General features: G+C 41.4%; 1 protein-coding gene across 3 annotated transcripts in view; it reads right to left on the reverse strand.

Moving 5' to 3' along the window:
• Positions 1-20,548, reverse strand: part of DNAJC27 (DnaJ heat shock protein family (Hsp40) member C27) — a 28,753-nt gene extending 8,205 nt beyond the window's left edge. For 2 of the 3 annotated variants that reach the window (XM_025354903.1, XM_025354901.1), the window contains exons 1-5: positions 20,274-20,548; positions 15,666-15,748; positions 11,557-11,626; positions 5,698-5,862; positions 4,931-5,053 (exon numbers count right to left, since the gene is read on the reverse strand). In XM_025354903.1, coding sequence (XP_025210688.1) covers positions 4,931-5,053; positions 5,698-5,862; positions 11,557-11,626; positions 15,666-15,748; positions 20,274-20,360 — 528 coding nt within the window. In that variant the 5' untranslated portion in view covers positions 20,361-20,548. Of the gene's footprint in view, positions 1-4,930; positions 5,054-5,697; positions 5,863-11,556; positions 11,627-15,665; positions 15,749-20,011; positions 20,124-20,273 lie in introns of those variants that run through there. The other variant, XM_025354902.1, reaches the window with a different exon arrangement.
• Positions 20,549-23,953: the final 3,405 nt, after the last annotated feature.

A 23,953-nucleotide genomic window follows, 5' to 3' on the forward strand; every position in this document is an offset into this window, starting at 1 on the left:
AAAAGTAACAGATGAGCTGGGCATGGTGGCTCACGCCTATAATCCCAGCATTTTGGGAGGCCGAGGCGCACGGACTGCTTGAGCTCAGGAGTTTGAGACCAGCCTGGGCAACACGGCAAACCACCGTCTCCACCAAAAAAAAAAAAAAAAAGAAATTGGCCAAGTGTGGTGGTGCACCACCCAAGCAGTAGTCCCAGCTACTTGGATGGTGAGGTGGGAGGATGCTCAAACCCAGGAAGTGAAGGCTGCAGTGAGCCCAGATCATGCCACTGTACTCCAGCCTGGGTGACAGAGCCAGACCCTGTCTCAAAAAACAACCAACCGACCAAAACAAAAGTAATAGATGAACACTGTTAGAAAAATTCAAATAGTAAAGAAAAGTGTAAAATGAAAACTGTGTCTCTCTACTCCTCAAGTTCCTCTCCTGGAGGTAACCATTGTTAATTTTTTTTGAGCATCCTTCTAGAAAAATTTACCATGAGTATGCTAGTATATACACAGACCCATAATCTTTCAACATGTACTAAAGGAGATCAGATTAAACACATCTTAGCACCTTGCATTTTTTTCCACATAATAATACATCCTGGAATCTTTCTATAGCTACATGTAGAGACTTTCTTTGTTCTTTTAAATGACTGTTCAGTATTGTATGGTGTGGGCTGTACCATAATTTGTGTAACCAACTCTCCATTCTTGGACAAGTCAGTTGTTTCTAATTTTTTTGCTACTACAAACAGTGTTTGTGTATACATCTCTGTACGCTTGTGGGGATACTGCTTTAGGATAAATTCCTAAAAGCAGAACTGTTGAGCCGGAGTATATGCACATTTTAATTTTTGAGTCTGACAACCGTTGTCCAAAAAAAGCTGTACCAGTTTACATTCCATCACTGTGTGTGTGAGAGAGAGTGCCTATTTCTCCATACCCTCATTAACACTGTCCATTATCAAACATCTTAATTTTTGCTAATCTGATATATATGTAATATAGTTTGATTTGCATTTGTTTAATTATAAGTGAAAGTGGGTATCTTTCCAAATGCTTATGGCCTTTTCTTTTTCTGTAAACTTTATATTCTTTGCCCATTTTTACAATTTTGTGTTTTCTTTTTTTTAAGACAGGGTCTCTCTATGTTGGTCAGGCTGGTCTCAAACTCCTGAGCTCAAGTGATCCTGTCTCAGCCTCCTGAGCAGCTGGGATTACAGGCATGCACCACTGCACCTGGCTACACTTTTCTGATTTTTTTTAAAGTGAAAGCTTTTTTGACTCTGCTCCTGTTTCATGTTCTGTGCACACTGTAATTATTACTGAACAATACTCATTTACCACACTACAGCTACTTTTAAATGGACATATCTCCTCTTCTAATTTCTTTAAAAATCTTTTCCTCTTCTTTTTTGGATTCTTCTATAGTTCTTGTTATCTTCTAAAATTTTTAGCTTTCTTTCAGACTCTTCTTTCTTACCTCTAGTATTAGCCAATCAACCTGGTAACCTAACAAGAAGCCTTGACGTCTGAAAAGGGGTGTCAAAGGAATACCACTAGAGACCAAGACACAAGATGTATTAGCTTGGCTTTAGTCTATCTTAATATTGCTCTCTCTGTTAACAGTATCAACCAGATAAAACCAAGTTACTTCCTGACATAAAATGTCTATTAAGTAGATAGGAAATAAAGAAAATATTTATTAAATTGAACCAACAGGAAAGCACTACTTTTAAGTACTTACTTATAGAATACTGTAATTATTCTCTTCTTGTTAGTCTTTTTTTTTTTTTTTAAACAGACTAATTTATCCATTAGTTCTATCCAAGATGTAGCTAAAAAGATACAAGTCACATAAAAGGGATCACAGTTCACGGATGTTTGCTAGCTGTGTGTCAGTAAGATTGTCTTCTAGCCTATGAGTTAGCCTGAAATATGAGTATTCATAGATTTCTGAAGGCATAAGGATTCATTCATCACACACATGGTTATAGAAGACAAGCCATGGTGTGGGCTACAGAATACGAGGATTGAGACCAAAGCCTGTTGAAATTTCATGTCTGAGTTCCAGCTATGACAGAGTAATGAATACTGGACTAGACCTCCTGCCATCAACTACTATTGAATTGGAAAAAAAACTGTTGGTAGTAGACAACAGCAAGTACAAGACCATTCCCTGAGAGATAAGCCCCACAATCACCTGGTTGTCTACTTGGAGTCCATTTCCTGACCACGTCACAGAGAGCTGGAGTCTGAGCAGACACAAGTCTCATTGAGCTGAGGAGGTGGCTAGAATCTGCAAAGCAGGCCATTGGAGAGAAGAGAGCTGTGCAGAGCTGGGCACCAAGTCTATATGGGGGTCTCTCATGAGTCTGTGGCCAAAGGCTGGGCTATAATATGCATAGGGTGAGATCACTCAAGGCTTACCAGGTAACAGCTGCTATGGGGTTGAGAACAAAACCAATATCCTGAGTTCTAGTGGTGCTACAGAAAGAGCTATCCTGGGAACAGTATGGTTTAGCCTTGTCAGAGTGGAGATATTGCCTTAACCCCTTATTAATTGCCCTACCACCTATTGAGGCACCACAGAAAGGCTGTGCCCTAAAAATTATAGACTCATCCTAACAAAACCTAAAACCAAGAGCTGACAAGATCTGCAAAAGAGACAGAATTTGGAAGCTGAGTCCTGCCAAATTAGAAGGGCTTGGGAAACACTTTGAGCTTTCTTCAAATCCTTGCTATTAAGGCAAAAAAAAAAAAAAAACCAAGTCAACACAAGTTCATTGTAATTTGCCAATAATTAAACTGCCTCCTGCGGAATCAAAAATCAACACTAAACAGTCTTCAATCAAGAATCAACAGTCTTCTGAGGAAGATAAAATAATCTAAAGTCTCTACAATGTGTTATCCACAATGTCTGGTGTTCAATCAAAAACCACTATTCATACAAAGAAACATGAAAATGTGATCCATAGTCAGGAAAAAAAAGTAGTAAATAGAAACTGAACCCAAGATGGTTCAAATGTTGGACTTCGCAGACAAAGACTGTAAAACAGCTATTATAAATATTTCAAAGAGGTAAAGAAAAATACATTCAAAGAAGTAAAGGAAAATATACTCTTAATGAGTGAGCAGACAATCTAATAGAAAACTGAGAACTATACTGGGAACCAAATGCAAATTCTAGAGCTGAAAACTTCCCTCAGTGAATTTAACAGTAGATTGTCAGTGGTGAAATAAAATCAACAGAGACTATGCAATCTGAAAAATGCAGAAAAAAATAGATTAAAAATAAATATAGCCTCAGGGACTCTGGGACAAAATCAAATGGTCTAATATACATGTAATTGGAGGCCAAGAAGGTAAAGAGAGCCAGAATGTGGCCAAAAAAAAAATCTGAAGAAATAATAGTAAAACAAAAACAAAACAAAAAACTTCCCATATTTGATGAAAAACACCTACCTACCAATCTTAGAAACTCAGTAAATCCCAAATAGAATAAAAATGAAGAGAATCACATCTTGGCACATCATATTCTAACTGCTGAAAACCAAAGAAAAGAGAAACTCTTGAAAGCAGCCAGGGAGAAAAAAGGGCACATTAGGCACAGAGATTAATAAGAGTCAGAATGAGTGCTAACATCTCATGAAACACAATGGAAGCCAGAAGAGAATGGACCAGCATCTTTAAACTGCTGAAAAACATTTCATTTCTAACAATTATGTCCCTTGGACAAATCACTTTACTACCCTTAGATGCTCTCATATATGAAATGATAACAATACCTGCCATACATTGTTGTTATAAGTCTCCATGTGATGAAATGTATAACTTCTCTAGAATGGTAAAGTACTAGTCAAATGGTTAGGTATCATTATTATACACATATAGGCACAAACTCACATTGCTCCATGTACTCAAAAGAATAGAAAGCATGGCAAACCAGCATCAACTTTATTTCATTTTGAAATAGAAAATACTTTTGCTTAATTCAGCCTGTCAGCCAAGGAAGAAATCTGTCTTCTAGTAGGAGGAGTGACATCTTGTGAGATGGAAATTCAGCATAAAAGATTAAGTACAATCCCACTCAACAATTAAGAACAACTCTTTATAGTGTAACTATATTATTTGAAATGCTAAAAATTCCCAAAATATCAGATATATTCATAAGAAGAAAAATACATTATTCATGCTACCACTTACCTCCAAATGTATCTATAATTAAGGGCTGACTTTATAAGTTACTGTTTTAAATAGCCTATTTCCCTTAAAATTACTCAAGATGAGTAGGTTTTTTTAAAGTGGCCATCTATTCAGGTTGCAATGTGAGCATCTCCCTCTATTTCCTGCTTGATTGGCAAGGCCTTATTTTTGTGTGACTGGCTGGAGTCTATACTGAGAGTCTCCTATTCTCTAACTGTACCCCTGTGGGCTACAATATAGGATTATACGAGCTGTGGCAAGGCAATTTTGCCACAGTAATGCTTCTATTTGATTATGCATATAAATGTAATACCATTAGCCAAAGGTGGCTTTGAAGAAAATCTCTGTCCTGCTTAAGCAGTGTATAATAACTGTTGTTAAACTTGATGATCTTCAGGATCACCTGGAGAGTTTTTTCAAAATATAGCTTCCTGGACTCCACTGCAACATAAGCTTCCAGTAGGTCTGGAGCCCAGAAGTATGTAATTTGAAGAATTTCCTCAGGTAATTCTGATGATCAGCTAAGTCTCATCTAAAATAGACAGCAGGCAGATCACTCATTCTCATTCTCTCTTCCTTTCTCTCCCCCTTTCTCTATTTCTATCTCACTAGATTCTTTGAAAAGAAAGAGCTTATTCTAATGAGAAATTCCTATTACTTTTTTGCTTCCTATAATTTAAACTAAAAATTGGCACAGTGGCCTTGACACAAACCTTAAAACGACAAAATGCTAGCTTACCTGGAACATCTCATTAATGCCTTCTCCAGTTTGTGCTGAAGTTTCAAAGTACAGGAACCCTTTGCTTTCAGCCCAAAGACGTCCTTCACTTTCATCTACACAGCGGTGTTTGGTACAATCAATCTGAAATAGAAGGGGCCGGGGGCAGAGAGAAGATTACAACCTTGTCCTACTAGAATGGACCCAGTGAGGGTCTTTGTCAATCCTTTACTAACGCAAAGCTATTCTTAGTAAACATCTGCACTAGTATGTAAAATTACCAGGACCAAAGGGACACAAACAAAACCTAATATTGAATGTAGACTGATATTCTATGGCAATAGGACGAGTGCCTGTTGCTGCAATGTCCCACCTGATCCCTTGGGAAAACAGCTGTTACTCAGTTCTGTTAAAGTTGGTTTCATGATATCTGCCATACCCTTAGGGCCACAGTCTGCTTTTCATACCTTTCCATAGTCCACATCACCTAATTAATGCCCCTACTCCAGTCGGGTCAGAGTGTGATTATTAGGACCCATTGCTCCCGCTCAGTCACAAACATCCTTCCCCAAGTATGGCACCAAGAAAAAAAAAAAGTATACAAATCTTGATGTAGCAGGTTTTAGGTTGCTGTGCTGTTTTCTTTTTGTCTTAGGGACGTTATGTTTTGAAAGGTTATTGATTCCCATATTATACAATAAGGAATTTTTCTTTTCTTTTTGTTTCCCAACACTCAAAGCTCCACTCTTCCCCTAGAAACCTGAACACACCATTTCCAGAGGGGTTACCTTGTTGGCACAAACTACAAATATAATATTTTCCATGTTTCCATGAGGTCCAAGCTCTTGCTTCATTTCTGCCAGCCACGCATCAAGGGCGTCAAAGGAGTCTTTCTGCCCAACATCATAGACCAGTATCACACCCTGTGTGTCCTTGTAAAACTCATTTCGAACCTTCAAATAAAAGGACAGATACACAAAACGTAGTTTTTGTGATGTTATAAGAATATATCTCATAGTCATTAACCTGGCAAAGTGTGTTCTCTTGTGTATTCTTAGTGTTTGCTATTGCATCTGTTTCTACTGGTCTTCAGAGGATTTTTTATAGAATCAAAGTAACGTCATTCTAAAAATGTATTAGTATAGAAAGGACCTACAATGGAAAACAATAGCCTCCTGCCCCACCCCATCCCACCTCCAGTTCCACTCCCTAGAGGAAATCAGTCTTTAATTATTAGTAGACCTTAAAAGAACACCAATTATATAAAGTTCTTCTTAGGAAGAATTAGGAGGGTGAGTGAGCAATTCAAAAGAACTTAAGGCAAAAATGACACAAGTGTCAGCAATGGGTACAGCCATTTATAAATCATATCCCAAAGCTGGCTTCCCCCAGGGTGCTAGACAGAGCTTCCCTGACTCTCGGGTCTGCACACCAACTTTAGAACTCCAAACTCAGAGCCTCAGTGTAATACAATGGAAAAGAGCACAGGCTCTGGAGTCAGACAGATCTGGGTTCACACTTACTTACTAGTTGTGTGATCTTGGGCAAGTCACTTAACCTCTCTGCGTCTCAGTTTCCTCATCTGTAAAATGGGGATAATACTACTTACTTCACAGGGTTATTATGAAGGTTAAATGAGATAATGCAGGCAAAGTACTTAGCATGGTGCCTGAAAAACAATGTCTATTTAACACCCTCCCCTTCCTTCCTTGCATCCATTCTCTGAGCTTCATTCCAAATCCGGGAAGAAGCAGCATGAAGTATGGGCATACTCAAACATTAGGGCCAGAGAGAGGTTAAGTGGGTGAGGAGCAGCATTGACAGACAGGGTTTCCGGGACAAAGTTCCAGAAAGAACCCTGACAGAGGCCATATATTATACGTTCTTTTCACAGAATTCCCAAATGTACTCAGACCCACACAGGCTATGTAGTATAAGAAATGAAAACATGTTATACATATCAGGTAGGGTTTCTGGGCATAGGCAGGTATCTGCACCAAGGATATTAAGTGCTCCTATTTGCTTACAGAAAACTAAGAAGCTATCCCCTAAAGTTAAAACCAACAAAATCAGAAAGAACTGAAGAAAGAACTAAGCCACCAGTCCCCTTCCTCAGTACTCATGGTCTTTGGCCCTTCTACAGTAGTAACAATGGGCTCTCTCTTCTTTCCTAAAACTCTCGCTGCCTTGGCTCCCATACATCACATTCCCTAGGCTCTTAAATTCTCTTTCACCAACTCCTCTTCTCTCTATTGCTCCCATTCCAGCTTACCACCAAAATCCCCCAAATCCTGTCCTGTGCCCTCTTCCTGTCTTTTTGAATCCTTCCTCCCAAATCAGCAACATCAACCACTTGTACAGTTTCAACTGTGAGAATCTCCAAGATGAGCCCTCTCCTCTGAGGTTCCAGACTTCCATTTCTAATTAGCACCAGATTCTTCCAGCTGAATGTCCTGTTGGAATCTCAAATTCAATATGCACACAAGAAACCCTTCAACTTCTTCCTTCTTAAACTATTCTCCAAAGTTCCAACTTTCTCAAACAATGTTAAAAGTTTCTGATCAGTCCTCCACCAACCTTCCGAGTCTTATCCTCCCACTATCCCCGACCTTCAAAGTGGGTAATCTCTCATTCCCCAAACCTGCCCCATGCCTTTCTAATTCAATCTGGAAACAGACACCTCTTTATCTTTAATTGTTCAAGCCCTGGCTATAATGCTGTATCTCTCATGCAGCTTTCTCTGTCCCATTCCTCACCATCCAGCCCCCTACTCCTGCAAAACAGAATGTAATCGCTACGTCCCCTGGAGTACCATATGGTTTTGTACTCCTAATAGTGCTATCACTTCCTGCCCAGTTTTACAGTTAGTAGCATATCCAGCTGTCTTCCCTCCTACACTAGAAGAAATGTGAAGACATGCATCTTCATGTATCCACCCTTGTGTCACCCACAGGGCCTAGCAGAGACAGGCACACCTCACTTTATTGCACCTATGTAAGGCACACAGGCACACCTCACTTTATTGGACGGTATGTACATATTGTGTTTTTTTACAAAGTGAAGATTTGTGGCAACCCCAAGTCAAGCAAGTCTATCGGTGCAATTTTTCCACAGTGTGTGTTCATTTTATGTGTGTGTCACATTTTGGTAACACTTAAAATATTTCAAACTTCATCATTATATCTGTTATGATGATCTGTGATCAGTGATATGTTACTATTTTAAGTGTTTTGGGGTACCATGAACATATAAGATCATTTAAGACAGCAAACTTAATAAATGTTGTATATATTCTGACTGTTCCACCAAATGGCTGTTGCCCCATCTCTCTTCCACTCCTTGGGCCTTCCTATTCCATGAGACAAAACAATATTGAAAGTAGGTTAATTAATAACAATACAATGGCTCCTACGTGTTTAAGTAAAAGGAAGAGTCACATATCTCTCATTTTAAATCAAAATCTTGAAATGATTAAGCTTAGTGAGGAAGGCATTTCGAAAACTGGCCAAAAGCTGGGCCTTTTGTACCAAATTAAAAGTGCTACTCTTGTAAACACATGAATGATAAGAAAGTGAGACAGCATATTGCTGACATGGAGAAAGCGTTAGTGGTCTGGATAGAAGTCCAAACCAGCCTCAACCTTCTCTTAAGCCAAAACCTAATGCACAACAAGTCTGTAACTCTCTTCATTTCCATGAAGGCTGAGAGAGATGAGGAAGCTGCAGAGGAAAAGTTGGAAGCTAGCAGTGGTTGCTTCGTGAGGTTTAAGGAAAAAAGCCATCTTTGCAACATAAAAGGGCAACATGAAGCAGCATATGTTGATATAGTGCTGCAAATTATTCAAAATATCTAGCTAAGATCATTGATGAAGGTGGCTAATCTAAGCAATAGATTTTCAATGTAGACAAAACAGCCTTGGAATAGACAGATCTAATGGAAGAAGATGATATCTAAGACTTTCAAGGCTAGAAAGGAAAAGTCAATGCCTGGCTTCAAAAGCTTCAAAGGACAGGCTGACTCTCTTGTTACAGGCTAACAGAGCTATCAGGGGCTAAATGAGCTGATGCTCATTTGCCATAACGAAAATCCTAGGGCCCTTAAGAATTATACTAAATCTGCTCTGCCCGTGCTCTATAAATGGAACAGCAAGGTCTGGATGACAGCACATCTGTTTAAGCACAGTTTACTGAATATTTTAAGCCCACTATTGAGACCTACTACTCAGAAAAAAAGATTCCTTTCAAAATATTACTGCTCATTCACAATGCACTTAGTTACCCGAGAGCTCTGATGGAGATGTACAAGGAGATTAAAGCTGTTTTTATTATGCCTGCTAACACAACATCCATTCTGCAATCCATGGATCAAGGAATAATTTTGACTTTGAAGTCTTACTGTTTAAGAAATACATTTTGCAAGGCTATAGCTTCCATAGTGATTCAATTTGCATGGCAAAGCAAATTGAAAACCTTTTGGAAAGCATTCACCATGCTAGATACCATTAAGAACATTTGTGATTCAGGGGAGAGGTCAAAGTATCAACCTTAACAAGAGTTTGGAAGTTGAATCCAACCCTTGCAGATAACTTTGGAGGAGTTCAAGACATCAGTGGAGGAAGTAACTGCAGATGTGGTGGAAACAGGAAGAAAACTAGAATTAGAAATAGGGCCTGAAGATGTGACTGAATTACTGCAGTCTCACAGTAAAAAATAAATAAGGAATTGCTACATATCAATGAGCAAAGAAAGTGGTTTCTTGAGATAGAATCTACTCCTAGTGAAGATGCTATGAACATTGTTGAAATGACAACCAAGAATTTAGAATATTACATAAACTTAGTTGATAAAGCAGCAGCAGAGTTTAACTGAATTGACTCCAATTTTGAATGAAGTTCTAATGTGGGTGAAAATGCTGTCAAATAGCATTGCATGGTACAGAGAAATCTTTCATGAAAGGAAGAGTCAATCAATGTGGCAAACTTTATTGTTGTCTTATTTTAAGAAACTGCCACATCAACCACCACCCTGATCAGTCAGCAGCCATCATCACTGAGGCAGCCTCTGATCACAATGGAATCAAACTAGAAATCAGTAACAGAAGGATAACAGGAAAATCTCCTAACACTTGGAAACTAAACACCACACTTTTTTTCTTTTGTTTTTGTATGTGTGTATGTGTTTTGTTTTTTTTTTTTTTGAGACGGAGTTTCGCTCTTTTTGCCCAGGCTAGAGTGCAATGGTGTGATCTCAGCTCACCGCAACCTCCGCCTCCCAGATTCAAGCAATTCTCCTGCCTCAGCCTCCCGAGTAACTGGGATTACAGGCATGTGCCACCATGCCTAGCTAATTTTGTATTTTCAGTAGAGATGGGGTTTCTCCATGTTGGTCAGGCTGGTCTTGAACTCCCGACCTCAGGTGATCCACCCGCCTCGGCCTCCCAAAGTGCTGGGATTACAGGCGTGAGCCACTGCGCCCAGCATTTTTTTGTGTTTTTTTTGTTTTTGAATAACACACTTTCTTTTTCAAAATGGAGTTTCACTCTTTCACCCAGGCTGGAGTGAAGTGGCGCGATTTTGGATCCCTGTAACCTCTGCCTGTTCAAGTGATTCTCCTGCCTCAGCCTCTGGAGAAGCTGGGATTACAGGGATGCACCACCACGCCCGGCTCATTTTTGTATTTTTAATAGAGACAGGGTTTCGCCATGTTGGCCAGGCTGGTCTCGAATTCCTGACCTCAGGTAATCTACCCTTCTTGGCCTCCCAAAGTGCTGGGATTACAGGCATGAGCTACTGTGCCCGGCCTGAACAACACACTTCTAAATAACTCATGCGTCAAACACAAAGTCTCAAGGGAAATTAAAGAAATACATTGAACTGAATGAAAATGAAAATACAACATCTCAGAATTTGTGGGACACAAAGCTGTGCTGAGAGGGAAATATGTAGCATTAAATGAATTTATTAAAAAAGGAAAAAGTCTCAAATCAATAATCTAAGATCCCACCTCAAGAATCTAAAACAAAAAGAGCAAAATAAGCTTAAAGCAAGCAGAGAGAAGGAAATGATGAAGATAAGGGCAGAAGTGAAACAGCCAAACTAGAAAAGAGCAAAAAACCTCCTTAGGAAAAATGACAAAGCCCAAGGAAGGTAAAACAAAAGAGAATGGTCATGAGATTCATGTGGGGATTACTTAGAGCTGGCAAGCAGATGAAAATAAACCAAGTGGTTGCTTTAGTTTCTTCTCTGGAAAGAATGCAGATGACTAGGCATGAATAGGAACGATCACTCCAGTACTCTGTTGTCAAAGAAGTCACATCACTGAATTCTTAAGTCCAAGCCTAAATGTAATTTTTTTTTCCCACATTTTAGGCTAAAGTATGAGGTAAAAAGCAAAAGTCCTCTGAAAGTCAAAATGTCTTATTGAAATGTTTGAAATATTGGCAATGAAATTTCCTACCACTATTTAACGGGATAACCTAAAAGATCAACAGGTGTCTATTAACTTAAGGCTCTGAAGGCAAGCCACGATCAAGCTAAAATTATGCAATTTTACACATGATATCAATATTGGTTGTTTCATATAATTCGGGATCTCTCCCCAAACCACCACCAATACTGGATATAGCTTTTGTCAAAAAGGCCTTCTTACCTCATAGAAGAAGGGATGTCCAGCCATATCAAAGATGTTAACTTTGATTTCTCTGTCTCTGACGTGTACCCTGAAATGTTCAAATGGAAACAATCCCAAAGAAAGTCATGGTTTCTCCATTTACCTTAGTATCATTTATAAATTTCAAAAGGGTATGTGTATGCAATTTATGAAGCTTTCTTAGTGCCTCTTCTTCATTCCAGATCATCTTTACAACAGCAGTCAGCAACCTGACAGAAGACCCTGCTTTCTTTTTTTTTTTTGAGACAGAGTCTCGCTCTGTTGCCCAGGCTGGAGTGCAGTGGCCAGATCTCAGCTCACTGCAAGCTCTGCCTCCCGGGTTTATGCCATTCTCCTGTCTCAGACTCCTGAGTAGCTGGGACTACAGGCGCCCGCCACCACACCCGGCTAGTTTTTTGTATTTTTTTAGTAGAGACGGGGTTTCACCGTGTTAGCCAGGATGGTCTCGATCTCCTGACCTCGTGATCTGCCCGTCTCGGCCTCCCAAAGTGCTGGGATTACAGGCTTGAGCCACCGTGCCCGGCCCATCCTGCTTTCTTATCCCAAGAACACTGAACCCACATGCAGTAGGCATTCTCAATTACTTCACTTTCACCTTCACCTCTAGAAACTTTGGTCCACCACTCCCAACCAACAAAGGGTAGCTATTACTATGGTATTAAGAAAAATTGATTTGGGATAAGTAGGAGCAAGATGAAGGAAAATGAAAACTTTTATTTCACTTAGTAAGAGACATCTTAATTACCACTGGTTATATTTGGTTATCACACAGTAGAATAACAAAGATGTATATGAATCATGTCTGTTTAATTTTCTTGTGATCTTTATTTGAGCAAGAGCAATAGTGAATTTGTTTTCAGATATTTGGAAATAAAGAATAAAACCAAAGGGGAAACAGTAACTATTCATATTAGAATTAACTACTGTTAACATCATAGCATATTTGCTTCCAGTCTTTTTTTTTTCCACGAAAAATCACCAGTGGAAAATGATAAAGGAACATTAGAAATAATTCAAACACTAAAGAAAAACACAAGGATGAATGTTTAAAAGTTATTCCAGGCCGGGCGCAGTGGCTCAAGCCTGTAATCCCAGCACTTTGGGAGGCTGACACGGGCGGATCACGAGGTCTCAGGAGATCGAGACCATCCTGGCTAACACGGTGAAACCCCGTCTCTACTAAAAAATACAAAAAACTAGCCGGGCGAGGTGGCGGCGCCTGTAGTCCCAGCTACTCGGGAGGCTGAGGCAGGAGAATGTTGTGAACCCGGGAGGCGGAGCTTGCAGTGAGCTGAGAACCGGCCACTGCACTCCAGCCTGGGCGACAGAGCCAGACTCCATCTCGAAAAAAAAAAAAAAAAAAGTTATTCCAGGCCAATAGGTAGAGAGGGAGAGAGATGTAGTGAAATGACCTGTCTATATTCCCTCCCTGATTCCAGCCATCTCTGAGGCCCAGCTGCATCCTTGTTGCTAGATTATGTGAACTGATTAATATCCTTTTTCTTTTATTTTGCTTAAGTTGGTTTGAAATAGGTTTCTGTCAATTATATTCTCCTGACTCATCATGGGACAAACATCTCTTCCAAAAAAATTTCTGCCAGAAACAAAATAGTCTGTTGAATATACCACGGTCCTATGGCATAATATGGTAATTCTCACATCTTAGATAAATAAACTAGCTACTTATATGAATTCAGAACAGAACTATCCTAAACAGGATGTCCTACTACATCACTGATGAAATCCTATGCTTTGAAGTAGGAAAGAGGAAAAGAAAACTAGAAAGAAAGGTGAATTTCAGGCTGGATGCGGTGGCTCATGCCTGTAAACCCAGCACTTTGGGAGGCTGAGGTGGACGGATCACGAGGTCAGGAGTTTGAGACCAGCCTGGCCAACATGGTGAAACCCTGTCTCTACTAAGAATACAAAAATTAGCTGGGTGTGGTGGCACGTGCCTGTAATCCCAGCAACTCGGGAGGCTGAGACAGAAGAATCGCTTAAACCCGGGAGGTGGAGGTTGCAGCGAGCTGAGGTTGCAGCGAGCTGAGATTGCACCACTGCACTCCAGCCTGGGTGACAAGAGCGAAACTCTGTCTCAGGGGAGAAAAAAAGAAAGAATGTGAATTTCATTTTTATTTTTATTTAGTTTTGAGAAGGAGTCTCATTCTGCTGCCCAGGTTGGAGTGCAGTGGCATAATCTTGGCTTACTGCAACCACCGCCTCCCAGGTTCAAGTGATTTTCCCACCTCAGCCTCCCAAGTAGTTGGGATTATAGGCACCTGCTACCACATCTGGCTAATTTTTGTATTTTTAGTAGAGACGAGGTTTCACCATGTTGGCCAGGCTGGTCTCAAACTCCTGGTCTCAGGTGATCCGCCCACCTTGGCTTCCCAAAGTGCTGGGATTACAGGCGTGAGCCACTGTGCCAAGCCAGAAATGTGAATTTCAAATGAAGAGCTTCGTACATTTCACTGCCAAGAGCTACAATTTTCATTCTTTAAAGAAAATTTGCAGAAATACCCTCTGCTGCTGTCAGTTGAAAACAGTGCTATGAGAGCATTACATAGAACTCTTGAGTTTTACTTTACCATTTACTGGGGCCACTTTAAATAGCCATGAAGAATACATCTGAACTTGATTCCACTCTTCACCTAATTGACATTCTGCTAGCTATATGTCACGACTTTAGTCTACCTTCTTAAAAATTGCCCTCATAGTCTAATCTGGCAATCTTCTTCTTTAGATGTATCTATCTTACCTAACAATAAGTATTTGTTGAGTACCTATTAGGTATAAGCACTATGCCAGGCACTTGGAGAAAATTTATACTAATACATTTTCAGGGAGTTTATAATCTAGAAGGAGACATTACACATATACAAATAATAACAATACAAGGCAATTTTTGGTAAGTACCATAAATAGCATAGAGAATTTTAGGATTTCTGTCATTTGCAACCAAAAAGAGTCCTGACCAATAAAGGGCATGTTTAGAAGACCTTACGGGAACAGGAGAATGTTTATATCTCAGAGAAATTGGCAGAGGTGTTCCAAGTGGACAGGCTGCATAATGATGCAGAGGTAGAAAGTCTGAGGGTAGCAGTTCAGTGTGGATGGAAAGTAAAGTGTGTAACGGAACAGAGAAAAGGGGGAAGGCCAGAATGGGGCCAAGACAGTGAACACCTGAAATTTCATGTTTAGGGAGTATGCTACCTACTCCAATTCTACTGTATGGCTATTTCCTGCTAATTACATCCAACTCTTCAAGCTCAACCCCCTCCTGACTCATCGCCAGATAAATCCCCAATTAGACCCAACTTTACTTTTACCTGTTCATTTTTTTTTTTCTTTTTTTGGGATGGAGTCTCACTGTTGCCCAGGCTGCAGTGCAATGGCACGGTCTCAGCTCACTGCAACCTCTGCCTCCCAGGTTCAAGTGATTCTCCTGCCTCAGCCTCTTGAGTAGCTGGGACTACAGATGTGTGCTACCACACCTGGCTAATTTTTGTATTTTTCTTAGAGACAGGGGTTCACTATGTTGGTCAGGCTGGTCTTGAACTCCTGACCTCGTGATCCGCCCACCTCGGCCTCCCAAAGTGCTGGGATTACAGGTGTGAGCCACCGTGTCTGGCCCATTTTTGCTGGATTCTAATAGCTATGAAGATCATAAACCAATTAAAAAAAGTTCTCTGGTAGAAAATGTTTCACACAATATTTATAGACTTTTTAGAGAGAATATTTCAAAATGCTCTAAAAACACACCTGCTAGAAGGAACTGCTAATATAAAAACATGTTTCCTGGAAAGCTACACCTGCCATTTAGGCTTCGTGTTGACATCTTCATCATTGTAGCCTACACCTAACATGAGGCCTGGTGAACTGGATGCGCTCAATACCAATACATGGGCTGAATGAATGATATGATCACTAGATACCTTTAAAGGTCTCCTATTCCCATCTTTCTCAACTTATCTTCAAAGTCTCCATTTCAAGATTACCTACACAAGTGCACTGATGCAAATATAGATCATTTTGGAAAGTTCTGAACTTCTGTGTAACTTATAAACCCAGGGGAACAATATACTTACTTTGTAACTCCATAGTCAATTCCAATTGTTGCCAGGTATTTAGACACGAATCTTTTCTCACAGTATCGCTTTATAATACAGCTCTAAAAAGGTAAAAAATACAGGCATTTAGTAAATATACAGTGAGAACACATACATAATAAGTATATTTCTTCATTATGGTTCCTCCATTCATCACCATGAAAAAGCATTTTCAAAAGACAAAAGTGGTGTGCCGTGGTGGCTCACACCTGTAATCTCAGCACTTTCAGAGGCTGAGAAGGGCGGATCACCTGAGGTCACGAGTTCAAGATTAGCCTGGCCAACATGGCAAAACCCCTCTCTACAAAGATATAAAAATTTGCCAGGCATGGTGGCAGGCACCTGTAATCCCAGCTACTCGGGAGGCTGAGGCAGAAGAATTGTGTAAACCTGGGAGGCGGAGGTTGCAGTGAGCTGAGATTGCTGCCATTGCACTCCAGCCTGGGCGGTAAGAGTGAACTCTGTCCTTAAAAAAAAAAAAAAAAAAAAAAAGACAAAACTATAAGATAACTGAAACAAGTGTTAAAAGATTTTAAGAAAAATTATTTTTAAATTCTTCCCTTATTACTAAATACGCATATGTTTTCAGTTGAGTTCTCAATCCTGTGCTCTTTTCTTTTGAAGATGTCTTCTATTCTTACGCTTTCAATGATACCTGTCTAGCTTTGACCTCACTGCCAAGACGAGATCCACATCTCCAAATATCTATTAGATTAGTTCCTTTTTTTTTTTTTTTTTGAGCCTAGGAGGAGAGGCTGCAGTGAACCACGATGGTGCCACTGCACTCCAGCCTGGGTGGCAGAGGGAGACGCTGTCTCAAAAAGAGAAAAAAAAAAATTTCCTGTTAAATCAATTGAATTGGGTTTGTCCTACTTGCAGTAAAAAGTACTCACTTCATAGAGTATTGCACATACTTCTAGAGTTTGCTTTTCTCTCTTAGCAATAACAAATTATGGTTCCCAAGTTAACTTTAAAATAGCTCTACTCACTTTTTTATGGTTGCACAATAGTCTGTGATACACAAATATTCCCTCCTTTTCATTGCTAGCTAGTTACTTTGTCATTTGTTTTGATTTGCTGTTTGAGCCAATGATTAATTACTAAGGCATTCCTTAATTTTTAACTTTAAAATGCTTTACCTGTATATCATCCTATATTTTCCAACTGCTTTAAAATGAGTATGTGTTACTTTTACCACTAAGGCAAAATAATAAGTTCTTTAAAAAGTTACACTTAAAACTTTTATCCATCTAGAATTTATTTATATATATATTTTTAGGAGAGATGGGGTTTCACCATGTTGGCCAGGATGGTCTCGATCTCCCGACCTCGTGATCTGCCTGCCTCAGCCTCCCAAAGTGTTGGAATTACAGGCATGAGCCACCGTGCCCAGCCTAGAATTTATTTTTGAGAAAGGAATGTAATAGGAATCGAACCTACTCTCAAATAGTACATAGTTGTTCCAGCAATATTTACTAAATGGTCTCTATTTTCCCATACTTTTACTACATTTGTTGTAAATTGAATTTCCTTATGTATTTGTGTTTATTACTGGACTCTACTCTGTTCCACTGATGTCTCCATTTTCCTTCCCAATACCAATGGGAAAAGTTTGGTAGCTTGAAAAAAAAATTTTTTTAAAATAAAACAATCATTTCATTGCTTGAGTACATAGACAAATTTATATGACCAGGACAGAGGCTGCAGATCACTCATTTCCAATTGGGAGGGAGGACTCACTTGGTCTTACAATATTGAGCCAAAGGGTGACTCCGGCTGTCTACCAGGATCAGACGGAATTTAGCATCCTTATATTCTTTCTGTTCAAGATGCTTTCGAACAACAACTACTTCTTAATTAAATGGTAGAGATCTTCAGGGAGATCAGGAGCAAGTCCCTTCTTGGACTTAAGAATTCTTAAGATGCTACTGCCTGTCACAAAATGTACTTGAGTCTCTCAAGAACCACACTTGAAAAGGGAATCATGTTTTAACTTCCAACACCAAACATGTGAATGTGATGATGTCAAGACTAAGGTATCACAGCATAGTTTCCTATTTGTAACATGGGAGTCTACTTTTATACATCACAGAAACCAATATGGGAATGCATGCAAAAAGTTCTCACAGACATCCAAGGAAGGTTTACCCAACACTAAGGAAAACCTTTCTGGTGGAAATTGTGAACGTTGAAAAACCATCATCACTGTGAATAAAAAAATTTTTTTCTTTTTAGAGACAGTCTCGCTCTGTCCCCAAGCTGGAGTGCAGTGGCAAGATCTCAGCTCACTGCAACCTCTGCCTCCCAGGTTCAAGCAATTCTCCTGCCTCAGCCTCCCAAGTAGCTGGGACTACAGGCACGTGCCACCATGCCTGACTAATTTTTTGTATTTTAGTGGAGATGGGGTTTCACCGTGTTGCCCAGGCTGGTCTCAAACTCCTGAGCTCAGGCAATCCACCTGCCTTGGCCTCCCAAAGTGCTAGAATTACAGGCGTTAGCCACTGTGCCCGGCCTGAAAAATATTTTAACAAGGCTGATAACAGTTAGTCTTCTCTCATTTCCCTTTTTTTCCCAAAAAATTTTCTTTGTTGTTTTCACATTAATTTTTCAAAAAGACTTTAGTAGTCTTGTATTATGTTCTGGAAAAAAAAAAAAAAAAAAACCCTTATTGATGTTTTCACTGGAATTGAATTTCATTTGTAGGTTGAGTAATTCACATCTATACAATATTGCATAATCCTATCTAAGGAAAAAGTATATGTTTCCATTTGCCTAAGTAATTTATGTCTCTTCATAGAGTTTGAAACTTGTCTTCATATAGGTGCTGCCTATTTCATGTTAAGTTTAAACCTAGGCACTTTGTTTTTGTTGTAACTGTAAATTAAAATTGTTTTTCAATTACACATTTGGAATGTGTAATTCCAATATAATTCTGAATATAATTTGGACACAATAAAGTTATTAATTTGTGGGTATTAACTTTGCTTTATTGAATTTTCATGTTTCTAATAGTTTTTCAGTTAATTCTCTCTAGGTTTCCAGGTAAACAATCGCATTATTAGCAAATAATGTTAATTTTACCTTCTCTTTTCTAATATTTTTGTATTTTCTTACTCTTGTCTAATTGCACTGGCTAATAAAACTAGAAAAATGTTAAATAGATGTGGTGACACCAGGCATTCTGAGCTGCTTCTAATGTTGCATCATTAGACACAATAAATAACTTTTTTTTTTTTTTGAGACAGAGTCTTAACTGCCGCCCAGGCTGGAGTGCAAAGGTGCGATCTCGGCCCACTGCACCCTCTGTCTCCCCGGTTTAAGCGATTCTCCTGCGTCAGCCTCCCAAGTAGCTGGGATTAAAGGCGTGTACCACCATGCCTGGCTAATTTTGCATTTTTAGTAGAGACGGGGGTTTCACCTTGTTGGTCATGCTGGTCTTGAACTGCTGACCTCAAGTGATCCGCCCGCCTTGGCCTCCCAAAGTGCTGGGATTACAGGCCTGAGCTACCGTGCCCAGTCCCTAGAGGCTTAAAAAAACAAACAAAAAACCTCGCACGTACACAGCTGACGTTCAAAAAAATGTTGACTTTCAGTGAATACTATGCTAGCACATACACACATAGGCAGTACAGGATCATGCTACGTAGAAATAAAAAACACTAAGTAAACATTTACTGAACATCTCCTGGGTGCCAGGCGCTGGCCTAAGCACTGCCTTAACAGCTCTTTCGGAGTTGATTTTGACAACGATGGAAAGAGCACCGCAGTGGGAATGTGAAGACTTAGGTTCTAATCTTTTCTCGGTCATTGATTTGATGTCGTTGGGAAGTTCTTAACCAACAGCTTCCACTTGCCCAGAAGGAAATAATTTGGGTGAAGAGAAGGCCGTCTTGGAATTCGTCAGGGAAAAGGCCTCAGGTTACCTCTGGCCTTACCTTCCCGCATACTAAAGGAGAGTTTATAGCTGGTGAACCATAGATGGGGCAGAGAAGGGCGGTGGAACTAATAGATATGGGAACACCACCAGAAATAAAACACAACGCAAAACAAAACAGCGCCGGACCCCGGCCATCCCTGGCACCTGCCCTGTGAAACACATCAACGTCAGTTACGCTCTCTCGTGACGGGAATGCAGAATCTGGGCTGCCAGGCACCATTTCGCGAACCCCAAATTCTCACACGCACCCCATGACGTTCCGCCAACTCCCAGGCCCGGCTGGGGGAACTCAACTTTCATCCTCCACTTCCCGGTCCCGGACAGCCCCCTAGAACGCGGGCAAGGCATCTAGGCCGACGGCCCCGCATGGGAACCCAGGCCTCCTTACTCTTTGGGGGACATATTCAAGGCCTAGAGGCCACCCCAGACTGCATCTCCGGGAGAGTGACGTCGGAGGACGAGGGGGCAACGCAAAGGTCAAAAAGGTCGGGGAGCTTCGCTCGCGGAGCCGCACCCCTCGGCGGAGACCCGGGCCTGCTCGGGGGCGGAGAGGAGGCCGGGCCCCAGGCCGTTGAGTGGCCGCCCTTCCAGCCAATGGGCACGTCGCCCCGCCACGCTGGGGCCCGCCCCTCCCGGCGCGCAGTACTCACTTTCCCCACTTCGGCGTTGCCCATGGAGATGACTTTGATGCGGAGAGACCTGCCGGGATCCTTCCGCTTCGACATGTTGGCCTCCATGGCCTTGGCTCTCTCGGGGCCACCCGCCTCGGTCTCTCCTTGTGCACCGCTGGCCCGTCCCTCAGGCCTCCTTGTCCAATGGCGGACCCGCTGCTCTCGTCACCGCCTCGCCTCCGCTGCTCGCCATCCCAGCCGCTGCCTGGCAGCAGGCGCGGGCGGTTGGGAGCGCGGGGAGCAGGGAGAGGGAGGCGGAGTCTCGCGATGCTAGCGCGGGGCTGCTGACGTCATCTGCAGGCCCTGGATACGCGGCCGGGGTTACCGGGTCTCTGGGGCTGCTTCCCCTGACTGGAAGGAGGTGTTGGGGGGCGGCTGGGTTTGCCCTACGAGGTGAGCGCGGCCTTGTTTTCAGGGACGCCCGGACGGGAGGCGTTTGTTGCTTTCGCAGCCGAGTGGTGGAAATGTATTGGCTCTTCAGGGCAGGTCTGGTAGTATCTGGTCCTTTGGGGAGTGTTTTGTTTTTTGTTTTGTTTTGTTTTGTTTTTTCCTGGATTTTTCTTCGGTTCCATGGGCCGGTCTGCTGCTCCTCTTCCCCCTCCAATATTATGTTCCCCTTGCTCGAGATCTTGGAGAGGCGGACCCCAGAGTCAGGAAAGTGGGGAGGTCGGAACCCTGGTTCTGGAAGACGGCCTTGGGCAAGGCGGGAAGCGATTCTGAATCTGGTTCCTATCGCTTTTCATTTTAAATGGAATTGTCTATTTGGAGTCAAGGCAAGAATGTTTAGTCTTGGCCCTCCTATTACAGAGATCTGATGGATTTGTTGACTCCTCTGTGTGAGAAAGGCTCGGCCTGCTGCAGGTGTTAACGCTAAGCCATGCTGGAGCTGTGGACGTTAGTTTCCTCAGCTCCCAGCGGTTCACTTCGAACGTGACCTCGAGGTCTGCTCTCCCCTTCCCTTTAGCTGACAATGTAACAGTGGAAGAGGCTGGGCGCGGTGGCTCAAGCCTGTAATCCCAGCACTTTGGGAGACCGAGGCGGGCGGATCACAAGGTCAGGAGATCGAGACCATCCTGGCTAACACCGTGAAACCTCGTCTCTACTAAAAAAAATACAAAAAAAAATTAGCCGGGCGTGGTGGCGGGCGCCTGTAGTCCCCGCTACTCGGGAGGCTGAGGCAGGAGAATGGCGTGAACCCGGGGGGCGGAGCTTGCAGTGAGCCGAGATCGCGCCACTGCACTCCAGCCTGGGGCACAGAGCAAGACTCCGTCTCAAAAAAAAAAAAAAAAAAAAAAAAAAAAACAGTGGAAGAATAAAGAGTCCTAAGATAACCACTTTTCTGCTACATTCCAGCAGATGAGAAAAGCAGCTGCTTGAATAAAAGTCAGTCTGAGAGGAATGGTAATTTATTTTTTCAGTCAATATCTTCAGTTACAGAAGATAAATAGAACTTGACAATGATTATAGTGCCCTGAAAAAGAATGGCTGCCAATTTCCCTGTATATTACAAAGTATTGCTTCTTTTCTCACCTAACTTTAAACATCTTAAGGGAAGTGCATTACGGGAAGGCAATGAACAGAGGCTCAACATTTCATAGTAAAGTCAGATTTTCGACATTTTAATTTTAAAATGTATTTTTTAAACACTAAGTTTTTAAAAGACGTTTATTCTGGATTGTTTTGATAATCAAATAATATAACTTAATTCACTGAAGCTTCTAAAATTATTTACAAATATGAAATATAAGTCCTGGTTAGAATTTGGATAGTTTTAAAGCGTAAAAGAATCCACATGCTAACTTCTCAGTATGATTTAATAAATCAAACTGCTAAACATCTGATTTCTTCGGCAGTTCACCTTTGGCCCTGTAATAGGGTAACTGGTATTGTGGAAGAATAATTGTAAAATGTCAAATCTTCAGCTGTTTAACAACTGATTAAGTGTGGTGCTATTGCGACTAAGCAGTAAAACATGCCAGAGATTAAAATTGATTACTATTTTTTTCATATTGATGGTTTTTTTTTGTTTTGTTTTTGTTTTGAGACAGTTTCACTCTTTCTGCCCAGGCTAGAGTCCAGTGGCATAATCTCTGCTCGCTGAAACCTCCGCCTCCCAGGTTCAAGCGATTCTCCTGCCTCAGCCACCTGAGTAGCTGGGATTACAGGTGCCCACCACCATGCCCAGCTAATTTTTGTATTTTTAGTAGACATGGGGTTTCACCATGTTGGCCAGGCTGGTCTCGAACTCCTGACCTCAGGTGACCCACCAGCCTTGGCCTCCCAAAGTGCTGGGATTACAGGCATGAGCCACAGTCTCCAGCCCATATTGATGCTTTTGACATTTTATTATATATAGCTACATTTTCTACTGTATGTATTAAATTAGTTTGGAATTGAAAGAGCAAGAAAGTTGTTTTTTTCCCCCACTCTTTGAATATAAAAAAAATAAAAATGAGCACAAGTTAGCTGTTCTTTCCATAGTATGGACCTGGGAGGTATGGTGCGAGCATGGATTCTGGAGCCAGCCCGATACACTTAATGTTGGCATATGTTGTAGGCATGAGGTGGTGATAAGGATTGTAGGAGATAATGCACACGAAGTACGTAGTAGTCCCCAGCATACAGCAGCTACATGCTCTCATTTGCTCATACTTTTTTTATGTATTAAGAAAAATCCTACATCTTTTTAATGTATTTTTTTTTCTTCTTTTTTTTTGTTTTGAGAGGGAGTCTCGCTTGGTCTCCCAGGCTGGAGTGTGGTGGCCGGATCTCAGCTCACTGCAAGCTCCGTCTCCTGGGTTTACGCCATTCTCCTGCCTCAGCCTCCCGAGTAGCTGGGACTACAGGCGCCCACCACTTCGCCCGGCTAGTTTTTTTTTTTGTATTTTTTAGTAGAGACGGGGTTTCACCGGGTTAGCCAGGATGGTCTCGATCTCCTGACCTCGTGATCCACCCGTCTCGGCCTCCCAAAGTGCTGGGATTACAGGCTTGAGCCACCGCACCCGGCAATGTGTATTTTTAGAAAGGAAATTATGAAATACTTTGGACATACTTAAAGGTATAAAGTATAATGGAATGAATAGCCATGTATCCCCCACCCAGTTTAAGAAATACAATATCACCACTGGGCATGGTAGCCCATGCCCATAGTCCCAGCACCTTGGGAGGCCAAGGCCCAGTGGATCATTTGAGCCCAGGAGTTCGAGATCAGCCTGGGCAACATGGCAGAACCCTGTCTCTACAAAAAAAAAAAAGTTAGCTGTGTGGTGGCCCAAGCCTGTAGTCCCAGCCACTCAGGAGGCTGAGGTGGGAGAATCACCTGATCCTGGGAGGTTGAGGCTGCAGTGAGCTATGATCGTGTCATTGCCCTCTAGCCTGGGCAACAAAGTTGGACCCTGTCTAAAAATAAATAAATGAAAAAAGAAAACATCACTGATACTGTGCATAGCCTTTCCCAATACATCCCTCTTCCCTCTCAACAAACAGTTGCAACAATCTGAATGCTGCTTTAATTTCCAGGCATTTAAAATTGTTTTACTATGTATGAATATATACCTTAAAAGGTAGTATTGCCTTTCATCTTTCAAAACTATTTTGAAATATCTTTACACAGAAAAGTTTCAAGAATGGTACCAAAAAATCTTGTCTACCCTTTATCC

This window comes from Theropithecus gelada, chromosome 13 (genome assembly GCF_003255815.1).
Source record: "Theropithecus gelada isolate Dixy chromosome 13, Tgel_1.0, whole genome shotgun sequence".
Lineage (NCBI taxonomy): Eukaryota > Metazoa > Chordata > Mammalia > Primates > Cercopithecidae > Theropithecus > Theropithecus gelada.